Source organism: Trachurus japonicus, chromosome 16 (assembly GCF_045865225.1).
Source record: "Trachurus japonicus isolate A0001 chromosome 16, Traja_1.0".
Lineage (NCBI taxonomy): Eukaryota > Metazoa > Chordata > Actinopteri > Carangiformes > Carangidae > Trachurus > Trachurus japonicus.
In genome coordinates, this window is record NC_140922.1 from 31110873 (window position 1) to 31130673 (window position 19801).

At 42.2% G+C, this 19801-nt stretch overlaps 2 protein-coding genes across 2 annotated transcripts in view; both read left to right on the forward strand.

Moving 5' to 3' along the window:
- LOC146972645 (induced myeloid leukemia cell differentiation protein Mcl-1 homolog) overlaps positions 1-19801 on the forward strand; it is a 126659-nt gene that overhangs the window by 58782 nt on the left and 48076 nt on the right. The gene's annotated exons all lie outside the window — the stretch shown is intronic.
- LOC146972649 (dynactin subunit 3-like) lies at positions 3342-14362 on the forward strand. The gene is made up of 7 exons (XM_085802103.1): positions 3342-3392; positions 3500-3584; positions 4255-4341; positions 4457-4540; positions 12895-12953; positions 13043-13102; positions 13746-14362. The coding sequence occupies exons 1-7, from the start codon at positions 3342-3344 to the stop codon at positions 13830-13832; spliced, it is 513 nt and encodes a 170-aa protein (XP_085658229.1). The 3' UTR covers positions 13833-14362.

Sequence of the window (19801 nt, forward strand, 5' to 3'; positions counted from 1 at the left end):
ATAACCCTTAGTCTCAGTTTGCTGTCACACAGATCTCATAGTTGTCTAGGAGAAGTAAATGAAACATTTTTGAGATCTCTTTTTGAATTTTCTTTTCCTCTGGGAGGTTCACTCACAGAAGCAGGGCTTGAAGCAGGAAAAAATCCTGTGCCTGAAATTTTTTTTACGAGCGGGGGGGGGGTGCGGTGGTACGGCGGGAAGGAAATTTTGAAAATTTGCAATCTAAATGAATTAATCTAGTGCACTTTGGGAGTATCAATCACGTAACAAAACATACAATTTTAGTTGATTTGCAGCATTTTTAACAATGATTATTTAGCTTTTCAGCCAGCTGTCTCTTGAACTCGGGGGCAAGGCTGTAACTAGTGTGGTTGTTGGAAACCAATAATTTAGCATTATATTCTAGATCTAAACTGCCAGCAAGTCAGTCAATTTTTAATTTTTTTTTTTACATGGATTTTAGTATAGCATTGAATATTGTTTTTTTTTTTCAAGGTGGTAGGCTACTTAACCAAGACCAACAGACTAGGGATGCAAATCACATCAGCATAAACTGATTGTTGAACTCAGCCTGATGTAAACATTAATAAAACTCAGTAGCCTAACCAATCACACAGCAGCTCCATGTTGTCCCTGTGTGATGTTCAGGGACAGGTCAGGACTCTGAAGACAGACAGCTCTGAGGGTGAAGTCCTATAATAATGAAATTATTGCACCGTGATCTACACAACATAAAGTAGTTACATGAATAAGTTGGTTCATTAAAAGTAAACTGAATTAAGTTGTTTGCGGGAATTTAGGCCAAACATTATTGCAACTTCAACTCTGCTCCAGTAATAGTTATTGCACTTAGTCTGTGGCAGATGAAAAGACGAGTCAAAGCATCATATGATGAAGAAAACACGTTGAGCTCACAAAGGGGCATTGAAGTGGATTTGCTGAGAGGTATTTGTATTCCCGGGGATGGATCAATGTGCCTCATTGTCAGTGATGGGAATAACGGCGTTAAAATAGGCTAAACGGCGTTACTAACGGCGTTATCTTTTTCAGTAACGAGTAATCTAACTAATTACTATTTCCACCGTTACAGCGCCGTTACCGTTACCGACAATTAAACGAGGCGCGTTACAAACTACTCAGTGAAGCCGTTGTCCTCCGACTTGGCTCATCTCAGACACAGAAGCTGCTAAACTGTTGTTGTTTTTTCCTCCTCTCCTTTGGTGAGGGGAGGGGGGAGGAGGGAGGGAGGGACGAGACAACCGCATAAGTGATGATGATTGGTTGAGGCAGAGTAAGGTTTCATGCTAAGCCAATCAGAGGCAGTGTTCAGTTTGTACACAAACCACACACGCACGCAGTTTAGCCTCACACACACGGACTAGCAGAGGGAAGCTGCCGAGATCGGAGGGAAAGTGGAAACAGACACTACTTTAATCTCCCTGAGGTAAAAGACAAGAACATGTGAGGTGTAGCTACATTATGTCCCGGAGCGAAGTGTTTGTCCTGAGCTTCTGCTCACCTGACTCTGTGCAGCTTCTTCATTAAATCCAAACAGTCCGACACAGCGACGCACTGCTCCTTTAGACTCTAAAGTCTCTGTAGCTCATCAGCTGGAACTCTTCCAGAGCAGCTACAGCAGCGTTGTGACCTCAACCATGGTTGGTGAGAGCAGAAATGTTGTTGTTGTAGTGAAAATGGGCGGGCTCGTGAAGACGCGAATTTACACAAAGTCAAAACGAGCGATAAATCGCATTTCTCGCGTATCTCGCGTTTGGTCGCGCGTATAAACTCGAGCGAAAAAAAAAGCGTTCCTCGTGTTTGGTGGGAAGCCCCTTGTGGGTCTTCCCACCAAACACGATGAAAAGGACGAAGACGCGAAGGTCCCGTCGCCATAAAAGAATCGGGTGTATTGCGTCGCAAAAAAAAAAAGTCGCGTCTACCGCGTCTCGCGCCTAATCGCGTCTCGCGCCTAATCGCGTCTTTGCGTCACGGCCTTTTACACCGCGGACGTAACGAACAAACGGTGACGGTGTGAACGAACAACACAGAACAGGACCAGACGTGGCGTTGTTTCCTCTTTTCACCTACAGCTCCACTCTCACTTACTTACACTAACTACTGTTATTGTTGAGGCCAGATAATTGTGGGATTTGTAGTTTTTGACCAATCGTGTGCTCTTTCTTTTTGTGATTTTTCCGGTTCACACATGTTTGTTTTTTTTAGGGGCAAATGCGAGTGAAATGCTCGCCCATGGTGGGCATAAGAAAATGTAAGACCTGTCTAAAATTATTTAAGACTTGAACACAATAATTCAACAAATTTAAGACATTTTAAGACCTAAAATTTAGATTTTCACATTTTAGACTTTTTAAGACCCCGCGCGCATACCATTTCATATAAAAGTTTAAGTGCATACATATTTTATGATTCTGTGTATTATATATTTAAGACCATCTTAGAATTTTCTAATAAATTTAATACTTTTTAAGGCCTTAATTTTAGATACATGAATTTAAGACTTTTTAAGGATCCGCAGATACCCTGTTGTGCGCTCGCAGCAGGACAGATAATCAGATGGATAATCGGTAAAGTTAATAATTTCACTTAATGTGGCCATGAATAAATTAATTTCGATGTTTCGCCTGTTATTAAACGCAAATCTTGAATAGGTCTCCGCTGTTTTCACATTTAAAAAGGTCTTTGTTGTCTTTGTACAGAGACAATATGAGATTTGCTTGTAGCCACAGCACTTAAAAAACCCACTGTAACCTATTTTCATAGGCACACCAGCCTCGCTTTCAATAAAACACACACTCGCATTCCATAATTGCGATCAGTGAAATATATGAAAACAATAAAATACAATTTAAAAATGAGAGAAAAAAAATCCAAATTCTTCGACATATTTAAACTTAAAAAAAAGAAAGAAAAAGTAACGCAATAGTTACTTTCCCTGGTAACTAGTTACTATTATAGTGAAGTAGTGGAGTTACTAACTCAGTTACTTTTTGGGAGAAGTAATTAGTAACTATAACTAATTACTTTTTAAAAGTAACGTTCCCAACACTGCTCATTGTCCTTCTTAAGTAGTGTTTTTATGTTTCTATAAAATGAATAAAGGTTTCATACTTAAAAAACATCTTAATTCCAGTTGTACTCATAATGAGATTATTACAGATGTGTAAGTTTGTAGAATGAAATGTTTGCCTTGTTGTCCTGCATACACATGGCTCCAGACTAACCTTTTTTTACTAGGAGCATTGTGGCCCCTAATTTAAAATTTAAGGGGTGCACACTGTAAATGGACTTGCAAAGCAAATATTCACATTTCCTCTACATTTATGATCCTCAGAGTCCAGATTCTGAGTGCTAAGGCCCCCGATTTAGGGGCAGTCTGAAGCCCTGATACAGCAAATTCATGTTACACAGTATAAAATAAATATGAATGACCTTTCTGTATCACTACTATAAAATCTACTCATTGTCCTCTGTCCTGCAGTGTGCAGAGCCGCTGACCAGGATTCAGGCAGGCCTCACCAACATGGCCAACAAGAGGGAGCGAGTAAAGATCCTGCACAAGAAAAGTGAGTTGCATGTTGTTTTGTTTCTGCCCAGACAACCTGGATCATCGGCTCAGTGTAACTATGTATTGTATTTATTGATGAAGTTACACCAAAAAAATTGCTATAGTCATAGCAGTAGGTTTGTTACCTTTAATTGTCGGTGTAAGCTACTTTTAGAACGGCGGAGCAGAGCCGCGAGCTGCAGAGGCTGATGGGATTTCTTGGTTTCCCTCATCAAATACACAATCCAACAACTCCACAACGCTCTGGTGGACAAGTTGTGACCTGCACATTCACCACGCTATGAGATAATAACACAACGTTACCAGACAGAGTTGTTTTAGAGAGTGTGTGTGTAGGTCACAACTTGTCCGCCAGAGCGTTTTGGAGTTGTTGGATTGTGTATTTGATGAGGGAAACCAAGAAATCCCATCAGCCTCTGCAGCTCGCGGCTCTGCTCCGCCGTTCTAAAAGTAGCTTACACCGACAATTAAAGGTAACGAACCTACTGCTATGACTATAGGGATTATGGCAATGGGCCAATTTGCCAAAATGTTGAACTATCCCTTTAAGGCTGCAAAGCAAAAGTGAAATTCAAAATGTCATGTCAGCCCAGGGATTTATTCTACTGTCAGAATTGAGTCCATGTTTTGGTGAGACTTTGATCTCAGTCGTTGTTTCTGTTCTGCAGTCGAGGACCTTCTGAAGTACCTGGACCCCCAGTTCACCGACCACATCACTGTGCCTGACGCTATGAAGCTGGAGTTCATCCTCGCCGGTAAGAAGCCGGAGGAACCTGAAACCTAATTTTTAGTCCTATAATTGTAAAAAATAAAGACATAACGAGCCATTTGAAGCTGATTCAGTCCTCGTTGTGGTGTTTGTTTCCACAGAGGAGGACTTCCTGCTGTCCCAAGCTGCTCTGCTGGAGCAGGTGAGCAGCATGCAGCCGCTGTTGGACAGCAACTACATCAGAGGTTAGTGTCACCTGGCAGCAGGATGCTGAGCGAATCAAAGACAAAGGAACATCTGCTCTGTGATTTTAGAGAGGAGATGATTCACTCAGGTGTCGACTAAAGTCAGACAGACAGGTTTATTATTCACAAAGGGCTTGAGAAAGCTTCAGATCCCCACTCAGTACGTTTACATGCAGAGCTTAATCGAGCTATGCTCAAAATTCGATTTTGGCGTCAAGTCAGACTTCTGTCCTTGTCTCAATATACATGCAACTGAGAAAACCGAATAACTGACGGGGTCCGCCCCCTCATGCGCCGTCACCCGTTGCTTCAGCGGGTTAATGCGCCCCCTGTCCTGTTGACTTCTCTGTCACCTCGTAAAAAACTGAATATAAACAATTGTGGTGGCAAAAAATGTTGTTCCTTCACCAAAATATTAAAAAAGGATGAGTGGACACGTCAGCTGTCTTTCTTGAGTTTTAATAAAAGGCATTCATGAATGGAGTCACACACACAACCAAACCGGAGAACAGTCAGTGAGTGAGTGAGCTGAAGAAGTTTAGAGACACGCTATCTTATAGTTCAACAAAGCTTTGAACAGACAAAATATATGGCGCCATGCCTGGCTTCACCCCCTGATAGTGAGAGTGGTAAATCTCCACAGGCACTGTGTCAAAGAGATCCTTCAGGTCCTGACCTCGGGCCTGCTCTGTGTGGATATTGCTTCCCCTGATAAGGCCACATAAATTGTCATCACAGGAATGTTCACTCGAATAACATGTTTGTGCCCTAGTCTTAAAGCATATAACATGCTATGCCAAAATTTCCCATTACATTCCACCCTTTTTAGCATTTTTATGCTAAACCAAACAAGAAACAGGAAATTTTGTACTGAACTACCCCATGACCTTTGGTGCCCTGCCCCGCACCAGCCAAACGCCAGCACCCCCAGTCTCCAACTCGGGAGTTTACAGACCCCAGGCAGAGGACCCCAGGTCACAGGCACAGAAGAACCAAAACCCCTCCCCTCACTTTACAAGAGGAGGGTAAAAGACTCATCCGTCTAGCTGCTCTTAACTTAAGATAAAAGGGGAAAAACCTCGAATATGATGAGGAAAAAAATCCCATAATCAATACTAAACTAAACTACTTCAAATAATATGCAGAAGACCCAGAATAACACAAAACAAATCAAATCAAACTGTGAGACTAAAAAACGTAAGGAAAAAGATTACAATCATAACACGGTGTAAGCTGATAAATCAAACATCTCCAAAAACCATGACCGTTGTTCAACTATAAGTAGAAATCACTAACATCGATTACACGAGTGTAATTAGACTAATAATAAAAGAAAGCAAAATGTAACAGTTCTTTTCACATGTCCTGGCACACACTTCTCCATGAGTTAACCCTTCGTGACAAGGCTAATGCTTGATTCCCTCTCATACATCAACAGGACATGACAGCTCCAATACAGTTCAGAACAACACGCATAAAACATAAGTTGCACATCAGTGAGGAATGATTAAGGCAAAATACAAAGTTAAAGCAACTCATCGTCCTCCCCAGAAGGGGGGAAACCCACTCTACATTCCAGTCCACCACTGATGTCACCAATGGTACGAATAACCAAAAACATGAAACAATCAGAGATATCAAAACTGTGTTTGTGAAATTCAGACTTTCAGTAATCACCGTCATGTCCAGCAGTAGAAACAAAATCACAAGCAATGATAAAATACTACTGTTAAAGATAAGCAAAAACATCAAACCCACACATATAGCAATGCATGAAAACCAAACATGGTGCTTTGTGATTATCTTAAACTGAAAACCAAAAAAAACAACTTTATTGGTTACATCACTCAATGTGAAAAATTATCAACACTGAATATGGAAACTTAAAGGAGCTCATCCCGCAACTCTGTAGTTCTTGTGAGAGTGAGAGTGATCCTAAAGTCAATGTTTATGAGAATTGAAACCTGCGACCATATCAGGTCACATCTGAAGATGTCCAAGTTGTCGTCCCACATTACCTGTCGCCACCACAGGTTGTCCACATGCTGATGTACCCAGAGACTGCTCTCTGGGTGTAACACGATCCCGAGTGAACAAACTGCGCTTCTCTGAGTAGTAGGATTTGTGGTCCTTTGGGAAAAGTGGAGTTGTTTTCAAAACAACTGTGGAAACATTCCAGGAACAAACCTTCAGCCCCTCGTAACTCACAACAGTTGCGTTGAATCCTCAGCCGTTCCTCTGTCGGGTTGTGAACTACAAGTGCAGGGCCATGTCATTCTGGGTAAAAGCAATCATTGCCCCCAGAATTTTAGGAAGAGGTGTTCAACGGCACAGAGTTACCTTTGTCATGTGACAGGGCAGCGCAAGCACGGCAGCTTGCGTTGGTCAGCACCCTTGCAGCTCTCATCACTGCCCTGCATCCGACGTTGTCCTCCAGCTCGATGTTGTGTTACTCACGGTAACAGCAGATGTCTTCACCAGAATGCAAAGCGTGTGGTGTAGATTTGTGGTCTGGGTGAGGTGAATCTGTCATGACGTTGTTGCTCGTCCTGCGGTTGTAGATGTCCTTCAGTAACAGCACCGACAGCCACGCGGTGATGGAGATAACCAGCAGGAAACTGGTCGCCACCCTTAGGCCGCACCCGAGCTGCTTACAGGGATGTCATGGTCGTTCACCACGATGTAGTCGCCTGACCTGCAGTCACACAGCTCTGTGTCTGCTGGCCCTGTAGGGCAACCTCCACCTGTTGGTAAAATTTATACGAAAAAACAAACAACAGGAAAAAAAACAAACAGACAACGAGAATGCACAATACCACATCATTCATCCACACACTGGCCAGTGATTTCATACATACTTCAATCATTCATCCTTCCCCCTTTTTGACACATGGTTCAACCCATGTGTCAACTTCACACACTGTGGAGAAAACATAAACAAGGGAAACAGCAGAGACTGCTGTTCTCTGGTTTTCCACACGGCCCTCTCTTGCCAGAGAGGCTCATATCAACAAGTTGGCTATCTCAGCGGTAGCCACAACTGTGGGGATGGAACGGGGGTGTTAGAGAAAAACAACGGACACATACTTCGTGAGACAAAAGTAGCCTTGAAGCTGCGACTGCAGCTGCATCTGTCCTGGTATCACCTAGAGAGAAAATGTCAATGTTGTTTACGTGAACTTTCGCACAGCAATTTGTTATGTCGGTACCAGCAGTTCAACCAAAAAGAAATATCAATTAATGCTGATCATTTAGGTTTTCCTGTTGAAGTCGTCTCCATTCACCCAAATATGTCCAACATCCTGAAAATTAACACTCTTCAAAAAAAAAAAAAAACTGAGTAGAGTATCCTTTAACTCTGGCCTGTGGGAGAAAAACATACATTATGATGGCCACATGGTCATGTGGCTTTCCGTCCTCAGCTGTTGGAAGGAGAGTAACAGGGTTAAAACAGTACATGACAGAAGTCAGAATCCCTCCTTCTCGTCAACAGTCCTGGTCAAAGGTCATGAGCAGTCAGTCAGTCCAAGTACTGGAGGTGCTTTGTAAAACTACTTTAAAGTCACTACAACACTTTGTCAGCCTCCACAGTCGTCAGTGTCAAACCTAAGTGACAGGGTCTGAGCTTTAGGCCTTGTCCATAAGCAATTGCTGCGAATGGTGCCTAAATTACTGCACAACGAGCGACCCATTGTCTGCTAGCTTCTCATGGCCAAAAATTATATCACTTTAATGAATTTACAGAATTGAAATTTATTTTTTTATTTTTTTATGAGGGGGATCCTCCCTCTGTTAAGATCATGTGACCCAAGATGTGACCTCTGTGGCAACAAACTACATGTTGGACAGGCTGGCCTAGTGCCCCTGTTTACCCAGATGGGTCAAAAGAGCCAGAGCAGCTTTAACGCATCTCTCTCTGGTCTCACTTGCAATCAAGATACCATCACCATTCTGCAACAAAGCACGTTTCTCTGGCAACACCAGAGGCTCCAGGCTGTCCCCCAGAGTAAAGCAATAAATCGTTGAAGATTTACACCAACCCTGACACAACCGAGCAAAACGCATACACCTTCCCACCAAACCAAAAAGCAAAACCAAAATTGACTGTCAAACTTACATGAAAGCGTTTAAAAAGATCAACAACAAAAAAAACCATTTACTATTTGTTGGAATTCTAAACAAAATCGTGTACGGATTCTGTACCATCGGCGTCCTGGCCTGCACAGCAACTTTTACAGCCTGCAGGTCTTGCACAAATCTCCACTCCACAGGCTCGCCCTCAGGTCGAATCTTATGCACCAGAAAAAAATGGGGGTTCTCACTGGAGAACCAGCACATGGCACAATCACACCAGCTTTCAACAAAGCATCATACACAGGCCTAATGCCTTCACTTGCATCATGTCTGAGAGGATAGTAGTTACAACAGGGACAAAACAGTGTGATTTAGGCTAATCGTTATAACAACAGGCTTATAATTGTTTTTAATCAGAAACGTCATGCTTACTTTTAGCCCAGAGATGACTGAGAATATCTTTTAATTCCGAGATCTCTTCAACAGATTTAAACAGTTTCTTGTCTATGTGAAAATTAGGATAGTCAAAGAAAAATATGATCTCATCCTCAACTTCAACATCATTATTCAACAATTTGCAATTTGCCCTCAGGACTTCTTTAAAGTGCACCTGAGGATCAGCTGTAGCCGTCTAGTTTGAGGAAGCATTTAGCTTCTCTACCCAATTTTCCAAGTTTGTACATGCAGGATTCACCAATGGGATGTGTGGTTCAGATTGTTGAGGCAATACATTTAACATTACCTCAAAATAACCTATTTGCATTCAAACAATCCCCGCCTAGCATTATTTAATCAGTGATACTCCTACTGTCATAATAGGAGTGTATGTGTGTACTGCAGCGCAGGCATGTGACGTCAATGTGTGTGTGTGCTCGGAGCTGCAGCACAACAGAGCAGGGGGAGAGAGTTACTTTCCCCCGTAACATGATTTGTGTGTCGGGGTGGTGGAAAAGCATTGATAGTTTTCTACCCTTATCTCACTCAACCCCGTCTAGTGTACAAATCAAAGATAAACCTAACAAACAAATAAATCATTTTTCATCAATTTAAAACTGGACTTCTGTCATGAGCAATGAATGTTTGAAATGTTTCCCAAATTAGGATCAAATGCATTTTAGTGGAGCTAAAAACTTCCCTCCCACACCAACTGTCTACTGATACGTGGTGCTGAGTTTAAGCTATTTATTATCAAATTCACAGCTGCTTAACTAGAATCAGTGGCCCCGGATTCGACCCGATCCAGATATTTCAACATGTCTATCATCATTGTGTACCTAGGTTCTAGTTGTGTGTGTTGTAGTTCTGCTTCGAGGCTCTGAACTGTTTCTAGCATGAGCTCAGTGTCAGTATCAGTGTTACGGCGTGCAGCATGTGTCTGTGTATCAGTGTGTGTGTTAGTGTAGGTGTTCTCACGTGTTTCCAATGCGCTCCCAGCTGCCGGCCCAGTGTCTCCACCAGACCCGTCCCGGCCTGCACTTCCACCATATAGTCTGTCCCAATTCACCCTCTCTCTCCTCTCATTGGGGCAGTACCGTGCCCAGTGTCCTATCTTGCCACACCGAAAGCATCGGCCCCCCCTTTCGTTGCCGCGACCTGCTGCTCCGCGTCCGCAGCCGGCATGGTCCCGGCCTCGGTTCTGAGACCCGCGTCGCGGGTGGAGTTGGCGGTCGCGGCCACAGCTGCCCCCTCCGTCACCACTGTCCATGTTCTTTATCAGTTCTGCAGCCAAGACTGCTTCAGTGGCATAAGCCTTGACTTCGTCCAGGCTTACACAGTATACCAGTGGCGACTGTGCACAGACAGCATGTTTACCAGCCACTGTCCATGGCATGGACACGGGCTGCTCACATTGTTCTTTTTCCCCGGGCTTGGGGAGCGCCAGGCAGGGTGGGAGCTGCTGCTGCTGATGATGATGATGATGAGGAGAAACATCCTGAAGTGACGATGAAGGTGGGGGTGGAGGTGGATGGCACGGTGCAGTCGAGTCCAGGTCTGGATCCAGCTTCAGACACCGGGGCACGGTCCTGTTGGAGCCCTGCCTACACTCTGCTTCACACATCCACATGTCAAAAGCTTTCCAATTTATCCTAATTCCCTTCTTGCTTTTATTATTCCGACGCAGCAGTATCGCATTTAAAGCCTTTAACTCTTCAACGCTCAGGCTGCCCATTTTTGGAAATTTAAATTCTCTGACCCACAGATCTAATTGGGCTATGGCTTCCTCTCCATAGTTATCTGTCATGTACTTTATATTTGGGGCTTCGTAATCTGGTCCCTCGGATAGATAGACATCCAGAGGGTTTGCTTTGTTTCGTTCCCATGATTGTATTCTCTCAGACGTTTGCAAGTTTAATTTTCACAAAAGAAAAAACAGTAGGCCACTCAGATTTAGATTATCTTACTTACTCACCGTTCAAATTTGAATCTTTAAAATCTTTAAGCATAATAAATTTAGATTTAATTTCAGAATAACCGCAATTTAGATTATTTTCTGTTTTAAAGAAAAGAGAAGAAGAGTAGCACTGCTAAATTTTAATTTTAAATTTACTCTTTAACTTTAACCGGATTCCGACTTTAATTATTTTCTCAAAATTAAATTGTAGTTCTCCAGACAGTCAAAATTGTTTCTTCTCCTTACTCCGCCTGTCTTAGTGTTGTAGCCCCTAAGTGCCTCAGACTCCCGGGTCTGGCTTACTGCAGGTTCCCAGAACCTGAAGCCCCAAGTCCTCGACTTGAGGGAAGTCTACCGCTCCCTGACACTTGGCCTCCCCCGAATAGGAAACCGAGTTGTCCGGCACGTCTGCCGCCACTACTGCGAACTCAGTAGGTAGAGACGGGACTTTGGCCCTTTCTTTTCTCAAAACTCACCAGAAAAAGACAGCGAGGTGTTTTCTGTAGCCACCGAGTTCGTTGGACCCCGACCGGTGAGGGGACTCTCAGTCCTCTGGACGTCAGGCCCTCTTCTCAACCTTCCTTGACGGGGGAGTCCGAGGTGTGCACTTTAATCACCTTCGGTCCAGAAACGAAAAATCCGCTCACAGATGGGGTCCCTTCGTGGTCGCCAAATTGTGGTGGCAAAAAATGTTGTTCCTTCACCAAAATATTAAAAAAGGATGAGTGGACACGTCAGCTGTCTTTCTTGAGTTTTAATAAAAGGCATTCATGAATGGAGTCACACACACAACCAAACCGGAGAACAGTCAGTGAGTGAGTGAGCTGAAGAAGTTTAGAGACACGCTATCTTATAGTTCAACAAAGCTTTGAACAGACAAAATATATGGCGCCATGCCTGGCTTCACCCCCTGATAGTGAGAGTGGTAAATCTCCACAGGCACTGTGTCAAAGAGATCCTTCAGGTCCTGACCTCGGGCCTGCTCTGTGTGGATATTGCTTCCCCTGATAAGGCCACATAAATTGTCATCACAGGAATGTTCACTCGAATAACATGTTTGTGCCCTAGTCTTAAAGCATATAACATGCTATGCCAAAATTTCCCATTACACAACTTAGTAGCTTAATAATAAATTCTCAACTGCAGTTCCCGACCAGACGCGCCAGTCTGGGCTGGATGCGCGGAGAATAGGATACGGGCTTCCTTTTTTCCTCTCTCTCTCTCTCTCTCTCTCTCTCTCTCTCTCTCTCTCTCTCTCTCTCTCTCTCTCTCTCTCTCTCTCTTTCTTTCTTTTTTTAATAAAACACTCTTGCTGGTCGCGCTGTGTGAAATGCATTGAATCGGCGCTGATGTTGGGTTTTTTTCTTTACTTTGCCGGTTTTGGCTGGCTTCTCTGCTCCACTTTGTGCCGTCTCTACTGTTGTGGAGCATGCGCACATGTATTGTCCAGTTATACTCTGACTAAGGTGTATACATGACGGAGAAAATCGAATTCCAATCGCATTATCTGGGTGTCTTAATCGGAGTTCTCAACTCCGATTTCAGTCCGACTAAGGTGTTTACATGCACTTCAGTTGTCCAGTTATAGTCGGATTAAGGCAATAATTCGGTTTTTTCAAGTGTCATGTAAACGTACTGAATGTCTGAAAGGTGAATTTCTGTAGAAGTGTTTTTGTGTCTTCATGTAACTATGATGCCGTTAACAACATTTCTCTGCATCCATGTTTAGCACTTACTGTATACTTTAGCGGGAAAACCAATGTAATTCCTGGTGTTTGTATTCAGTCATGTGGTGTTTTGTGTTGTTGTGTAGCTGCTGGATGAATAAAGTGGACGCACCACCACCGTTACGTACTTGATGTGTGTGATGTGTTTCTGTCGTTTACAGACGTACCAGAACACGCCACCAAGTTGCAGCGGCTGTCACAGATCCACATCAAAGAGCAGGTGACCGCCATCTTCTTCTCCTCCTCTCTCTTTACCTCTACACATCCTCCTCTCTTTCTTTTACATTTACTGTTTTGTGTTTTCTCCAGGACCAAACTGAGGCTCAGTCTCTGGAAGTGAAGAAGCTTTTTGAGGAATACAACAAAATGGTACAAACTTGTTGTTGTTCTCTCTGTAGGGTTTAAACAATTAGAAAAAAATAAGAGCCCACTTCAAGATGATGAGTTTCTCTGGTTTTTACTATTTATAGGTATGTGTTTGAGTGAAATAAACATTTATCGTGTTAATATAGAAACTACTAACAACATTTCCCCCAAAATTGAAATAAAAATATTGTTATTTAGAGCTTTTATTGGCAGAAAATTACGTCTTTTCAAACCTTGAATATGAATGATGAAAAGAAAACTTATTCATATTCATTCCTGAACAACACAACAAGAATATTTTAACTTAGGAAGAGTTTATAAATCAATTTCAGTGGAATAATGTCAATGTTTAATCCCAGCAGTGGTTTTTATGGTGGTCACCTCATCAGTGTCTCATTAAGACAAAAGAGTTGTGTTTGTGTTGGTATTGTTAGAGATGCTTTTTAAGAAACATTTGGGAAAGTAGTCTCTTAATTTTTTCTGAGGCTATATAATCATGTTTGAATAATCGATGGCTTGTGTCTGCTCTGAAACTGAACGCATAAATCAGATGTAAATGTCGACACTGACCAAATCTCTGTGAGTCGAGCTGCTCGAGGAAAGAAGCTCCGCCCACTGAACTGACCTGTAAACATGTGATTGGCAGATGTTCCTGCTGTCCAAGCAGTTCACCCAGTGGGACGAGACCCTGAGGAAGCTGGAGGAGGCCAAAGGCATCCGGCCGGTGGAGTAGAGACTGTTGGACCTGCACTCTGTGGTGGCAGCGTCAGACCTGCAGCTTCATCCTGACACTAAAGGAATCCAACATTTCACTGCTTTTTGTTTGTTCACCACCTGTTTCAACCCAGGGAAATGATGTCATCTTAAAACGGTTGATTCAAACGAAACATCTGCTTGTTCCAAAATAAATTCTACTGTCATGTGAATCGGATTTTAATATCATCCATATAAAAACAACAGTTCCTGCACCTGTGTTTATCCACCAGGTCTGAAACCTGGAACTTAAGCAGTGGTGGTCTACATATAAGTGGTCTACATATGTCAGTCAGTCTCATGTGAGTCCTGAGTCGCTCCCATCACATGACGTGTGGCTCAGAGAAGCTGCTCTTTATTTATTTTCAGACAAAGGAGCTTTTTCTTCTTTTTTTTTTTTACGCTTGTAGATTGATTTTAATAATAATGCATTCCAGCTCCAACTCTCTACTTCACTCGTTCACACTCATCCTCTGCAAGACTTTAGTTTTTCCCTCTTGGCCTGAGGACTTGATTATAAATGTATTGTCCCATATGGAATGATAACAGTTCATATAATAAATATTACTGCTTAATTCATGGACTATTTCATTGTGTAATGTCTGATTGTTATGTATCTGTACACAAGCTTAAAGCCACAGATAATTCAGTGTTAAATGATGATGTCAGTACTAACATACACACATTGCACTGCTGACACATAACTGGCTGATGGGACAGTTTTATGAATAACTAATCTGTGTTTCTCATCAGTTCAGGTTTCACCATAAATACAGCGGAGAACACATCACTTTGTCATCATGATCTTACCATCAGATACAATTGCAAATCACACATGACCATCTTTCCTTATCTTCAACACTAGTCATATTAACCAAAAACACGTTTTCTGATGTTAATGTCATGAGATAGCAAAATCACAGGATACTCTTTAGCATTAATCAAATCACATTTTATGAAAAAAGGTTGAACAGATTGCAACAGAAGCAAACTCAACTGATTTTGTATCCTCAACATGTCCTGAGTGAGGAAAACAAAGCCTTAAAGAATCCCATTAGGGGAAAGTTTAGAAAAAGACCCAAATATAGCCCATTATTACACCTATTAATTATCTTTCTCACGTGAATAGGGTACAATTTTTAACTTTAGATATCTCCATGAAAATTACTGAGTTAATTACTTACATTTAGACAAACAAAAAATGTATTACAAGTTGTTTTTTTTAATTCTTTGTTAACATGAACAATCAGGGCATAATCTAATTACGTATATTTGTATACATACAACACCAGATCTAAACATTGGGTATAGCAGATGAAAATGTCTTGTTAATCTTGTTGACATATTACAGTTAGGCACACTGTAGCTTGAATGAGTTAGGGCGCTTAGGCTACCATGTAAAACAAGTGCTTCCCGCAGCGACGGGTTCGAATCCAGTCCACGCCCTTTACCGCAAGTCCTTCCATCTCGCCATCCCCCTTTCACAAATATCACCAGCCTCCCGTCCAGAGCTTGAGCTCTGGAGCTTTGCTTGGCACGGCCACCGGCAACATTATCGGCGACAGTATCGTCAGAGTGCCAGTATACTACAAATCCTACATAGTGGGGCTTTAAACCAGCACTAAGTAACTTTTCAACCTTCATAAAATATTTTCATAACTTTTGTGATGATACATCGACTTACAACGAGTTGAATGACACCTCTGTCATGGCCTGAGGGGGTCTGTATCTCTTTCTCTGGCACTAAGCAGCTTTGAGGAGCATGGTAGGAACCCTGCTCTCACTTAATTTTCACTTTCACTTTTGCGAGTCACAACAAGGAGGGAACAGGCAAAACACCACTTTAGCAATGGATTATGTTTGTGTTTTCACTTTGAAATGATCCACTGGAAACAGAAACTTAGTTTTGATGTCTTCTGTTAATTTTAATGCAGGATATTTACAGGGCTTCACGCTAGTGTTCATGGGAAATGGAGTCTTCCTTCAGGCAAAACACTACCGCTTTGGTCCACAGGCGCCGCCAAACTCAACCAAAACTGAAAGTTCTTTAGTACAGCTTTAAAACGCATCTACAGAACATTTTCTACCTCTTCCGTGAAAAAAATATGACGCTAATTTGAGAGTTAATGTGTATTTTTGCCGTCTCCACTCAGGTTATATAGTTGTCTTCTATAAATGTGTCAATTAATTTGCAAAAGCCAGCAGCCTGCAGGTCTCTCAGTGAATCTGTCTGAACATTAGTGTTTTCGACGCACTACTACCGCGCACTACTGTCATGCATGCGTGGTTGTCTGTGTGTTTGTGAATGACAATAAAGGAGAAAGAGCGCTATGTGAAGATGAATGAACTGAACAATATTGCGTTGGTCGAGCCAAAAGCCGATAAATCTATGGGTAGCGGACATAACTTATTTGTGGCGTCCCACCATGTGAACGTTTGCGAAACACTAGATAACCCACCACAAACAACAAAGCACAGACCAACAAAGAAACACAGATCAGCAGAGGCTTCATAGCAGAAGATGAACACTTGTTGTAGCACTCTTCTCTACGTCTCTCATTCTCTTCCATGTCCTTCACTAGTTTTTTAATTTTAAGACAATCCAAAGACCTTGACCCCCTCTTGCAAAAATGTTCAGCAGTTGTTCCTTGCTGAGAACAAAGCAAATTAGATGCAGTTAAATACAGACAACTGGGTGAAATTGGTAACTTTTAGCTCCATTATAATTGTATTATTCATTTGTACAAATTAAATTTTACTTTTTAGCCGAAGCGGTCACAGACGTAAGGGAAATTGAGCAATGTGTCACATACCTGCTGAAGATGTGTTTCGTTGTAGCGCACATGAGTTGCAAGGTGTTCACAGTTATTTGTGAAGAGATTATAAGTTCCACAGTTGGCTTTGTTGTTCCAATATCTGATGCGTTCTTTCATCTGAGCACGATGAGCTGCTGTACCCATTAGTCCTCGGAACCTTTCATCCAGGTAATTGTCCTTGGCTCTTTCACCCTCTTCCTTTTCAAGGACACCAAACCCACAGTCTCCAAAGGCCTTTACTGGACCTGCCATGATATAAACTTGTGAGAAACCTTCCACAAGGGAGGAATGTTATCTAAAAGATATCAGTTTAGATACCTGTGCGTTGAAAAATGTCCTGTCCAGCCTGTTTGCCCGGTAAGTCCATATAACCCACATAAACAGCAAAGTGCTTGTATGATAAGCTTTTGCAGATGCAGTTCCTTTTAAACGAAATGATATCTCCAAACTGGTACTGTGAGATCAACTACACAATAATTACAGAAATTACAGAAAAGCACAACTATCCAGTGATGGATGGATGAATAGTAAAACAGTTAATCTACAAAAGGAACTTACTGCCTTAGCTTCTGTGAGTGTGAGCACTAGCTGAAGGACCAGTGCAATTCTGTGACAAACTGTAAACTGTTTTCTTGTCTGTAACAACATCTATTGCACGTCTGTCCGTCCTGGGTGAGGGATCCCTCCTCTGTTGCTCACCCTGAGGTTTCTCCGACTTTTCCCTGTTAAAAGGGTTTCCATGGAGTTTTTCCTCAGTCGATGTGAGGGTCTAAGGACAGAGGATGTTGTTACGATGCCATGTAAAGCCCTTTGAGACAAACTGTTTGTAAAAACGGGCTATACAAATAAAATTGCCTTGCCTTGCCTTGCCTTGCAACCAAGACCAGGTTCCTCATGGTGGCAACAGTGGAGAGATGACAGAGGAGAACAAAACAGTTTGTCAAATAATCGGTGAGAGTAGGCTCACAGAAAGAGGACTAGTAAAAAGCTGTAACGCTTGACACGAAGTGAAGATGAACTGGCAATTAATGACAGATTGGGAGTGGTTTATATCCACAGATAAGGGGAGGACCAAAACACAACCGCCCAGACCAGTACGTCTTCCCGAGAACAATGCTTCTTTGTAAAAGAAAAATTTATATTTATATAACTGTACACCTTATCTATACAGCATGAAGACAGGGAGAACAGTAAGAAGGGAAGTTATCTCCAGAAATAAGACAGATCTGGCTCTAGCACCTATGTGTAGCTTGACTCCTTTATTCACAGGAGATGGCGCTGTTCCAGGTGGGAGGAGGGTAATGGCGGCAGCTTGTGGAAAGACAGAGTTGGACGGTCCAATCCGGGCCCCTAAGGGGTCCAGCTCTGCCCACAACGTAAATATACAGATTACGTGATCCCCATAATGACCAGGCTAAGAGACTCGAGTGCAGACATCAGATGGAAGGTCACACAAATCCAAAACCACAAGCAAAAGTAATCAACAGGGCAAGGCAAGTGTCGAACTGAAACATTGACAATCACCAGTGGTTATGGAGCACTGGTAGTTTGTGCACGTGTGGCTGACAAACTGGCAGGTAACTTGGCCGAATGTGGGCAAACAAGGTTGAGACAGAGGTGACCAAAACACCAGGAAGTGAATTCAGTTCAGAAAATGTCCATAACAGTGAGCATGACATGAAACCCAACAGGGTGGATCCAACTATGAACAGACGTAACTCATTTACTTTAACTATTTGCATAATGTTACTTACATAGAAAAGTACTTGATTCAAATTATTCATAGTTTAAAAGTATTATAACTGCATTTCTGACGTTCATAACAAACCAAACCTTTTGAAAGTTGATCAAAAACTGAGCAAGTTGTGGTGTTATACAGTAGTAGAACATGGACCATATAGGCAAAATGCTCTGAGGGAGCGAGCCGCCCTACACAAGGCGGCCGTGTGACGACTCCGTGTCATTGGACAACAGCATACTGTAGGTTGAGTCATCTAGTCTTCATATATAAAATATATCTGTGATGAAACCAACCAAACCCAAGCTCAGTCCCTTTGAGGAATACAACAAAATGGTACACATCTCTTAGTCAAAATGTAACACACAAACTCATAGCTGTTCTCTCAACAATGTTAAAAGTTTGCTGTGAACCTCGGTGGCTCTTGTCTGCTCAGAAACTGAACGCATAAATCAGATGTAAATGTCGTCACTGACCAAATCTCTGTGAGTCGAGCTGCTCGAGGAAAGAAGCTCCGCCCACTGAACTGACCTGTAAACATGTGATTGGCAGATGTTCCTGCTGTCCAAGCAGTTCACCCAGTGGGACGAGACCCTGAGGAAGCTGGAGGAGGCCAAAGGCATCCGGCCGGTGGAGTAGAGACTGTTGGACCTGCACTTTGTGGTGACAGCGTCAGAGCTGCAGCTTCATCCTGACACTAAAGGAATCCAACATTTCACTGCTTTTGGTTTGTTCACCACCTGTTTCAACCCAGGGAAATGATGACAACTTAAAACGGTTGATTCAAACAAAACATCTGCTTGTTCCAAAATAAATTCTACTGTCATGGGCTATATGCAGCCATATTTGTGTATGGGTATCCCAGCTGTCTTTATGCTATAGGGATATTCTGAACACCAATCTTAAATCCAGTTGAGTCATTACACAGCCTTTATTTACAATAACTTTAAAAATCATGTTTCATAGCAACTTTGAGGACATTTCCAGACTTTATCTTCAAAAAAAGCACAACTTTGCTTGTGTCCATTTTATATATTGGGCTAAAAGTGTATTTATTTTTAATCGTATCACCAAATGCTTGACATACCAGTTTCTCCTTTTAATTTTGAATCCATACATACCTCATATGTTAAAATTGGATAATCTAATCAAAAGTTGTAGCAGTTTACATATTTTACGGCACCCCCTACAGGCCATTTTTTATCTGTGTGTTTGACACTATAGACTCAATTTGTTCTATAGACCCTAAACTTCAACTCGGAAGTGAAAACCAAACTTTAACACCAATTTGAAATGACTGAGCCTTAAACGACCCTACTAGCTTGAATGGCTGGTCCAGATCCCTAGATTTAAAATATGAGATATGTTAATGTGCTTTTTATCTGAAACAAATGT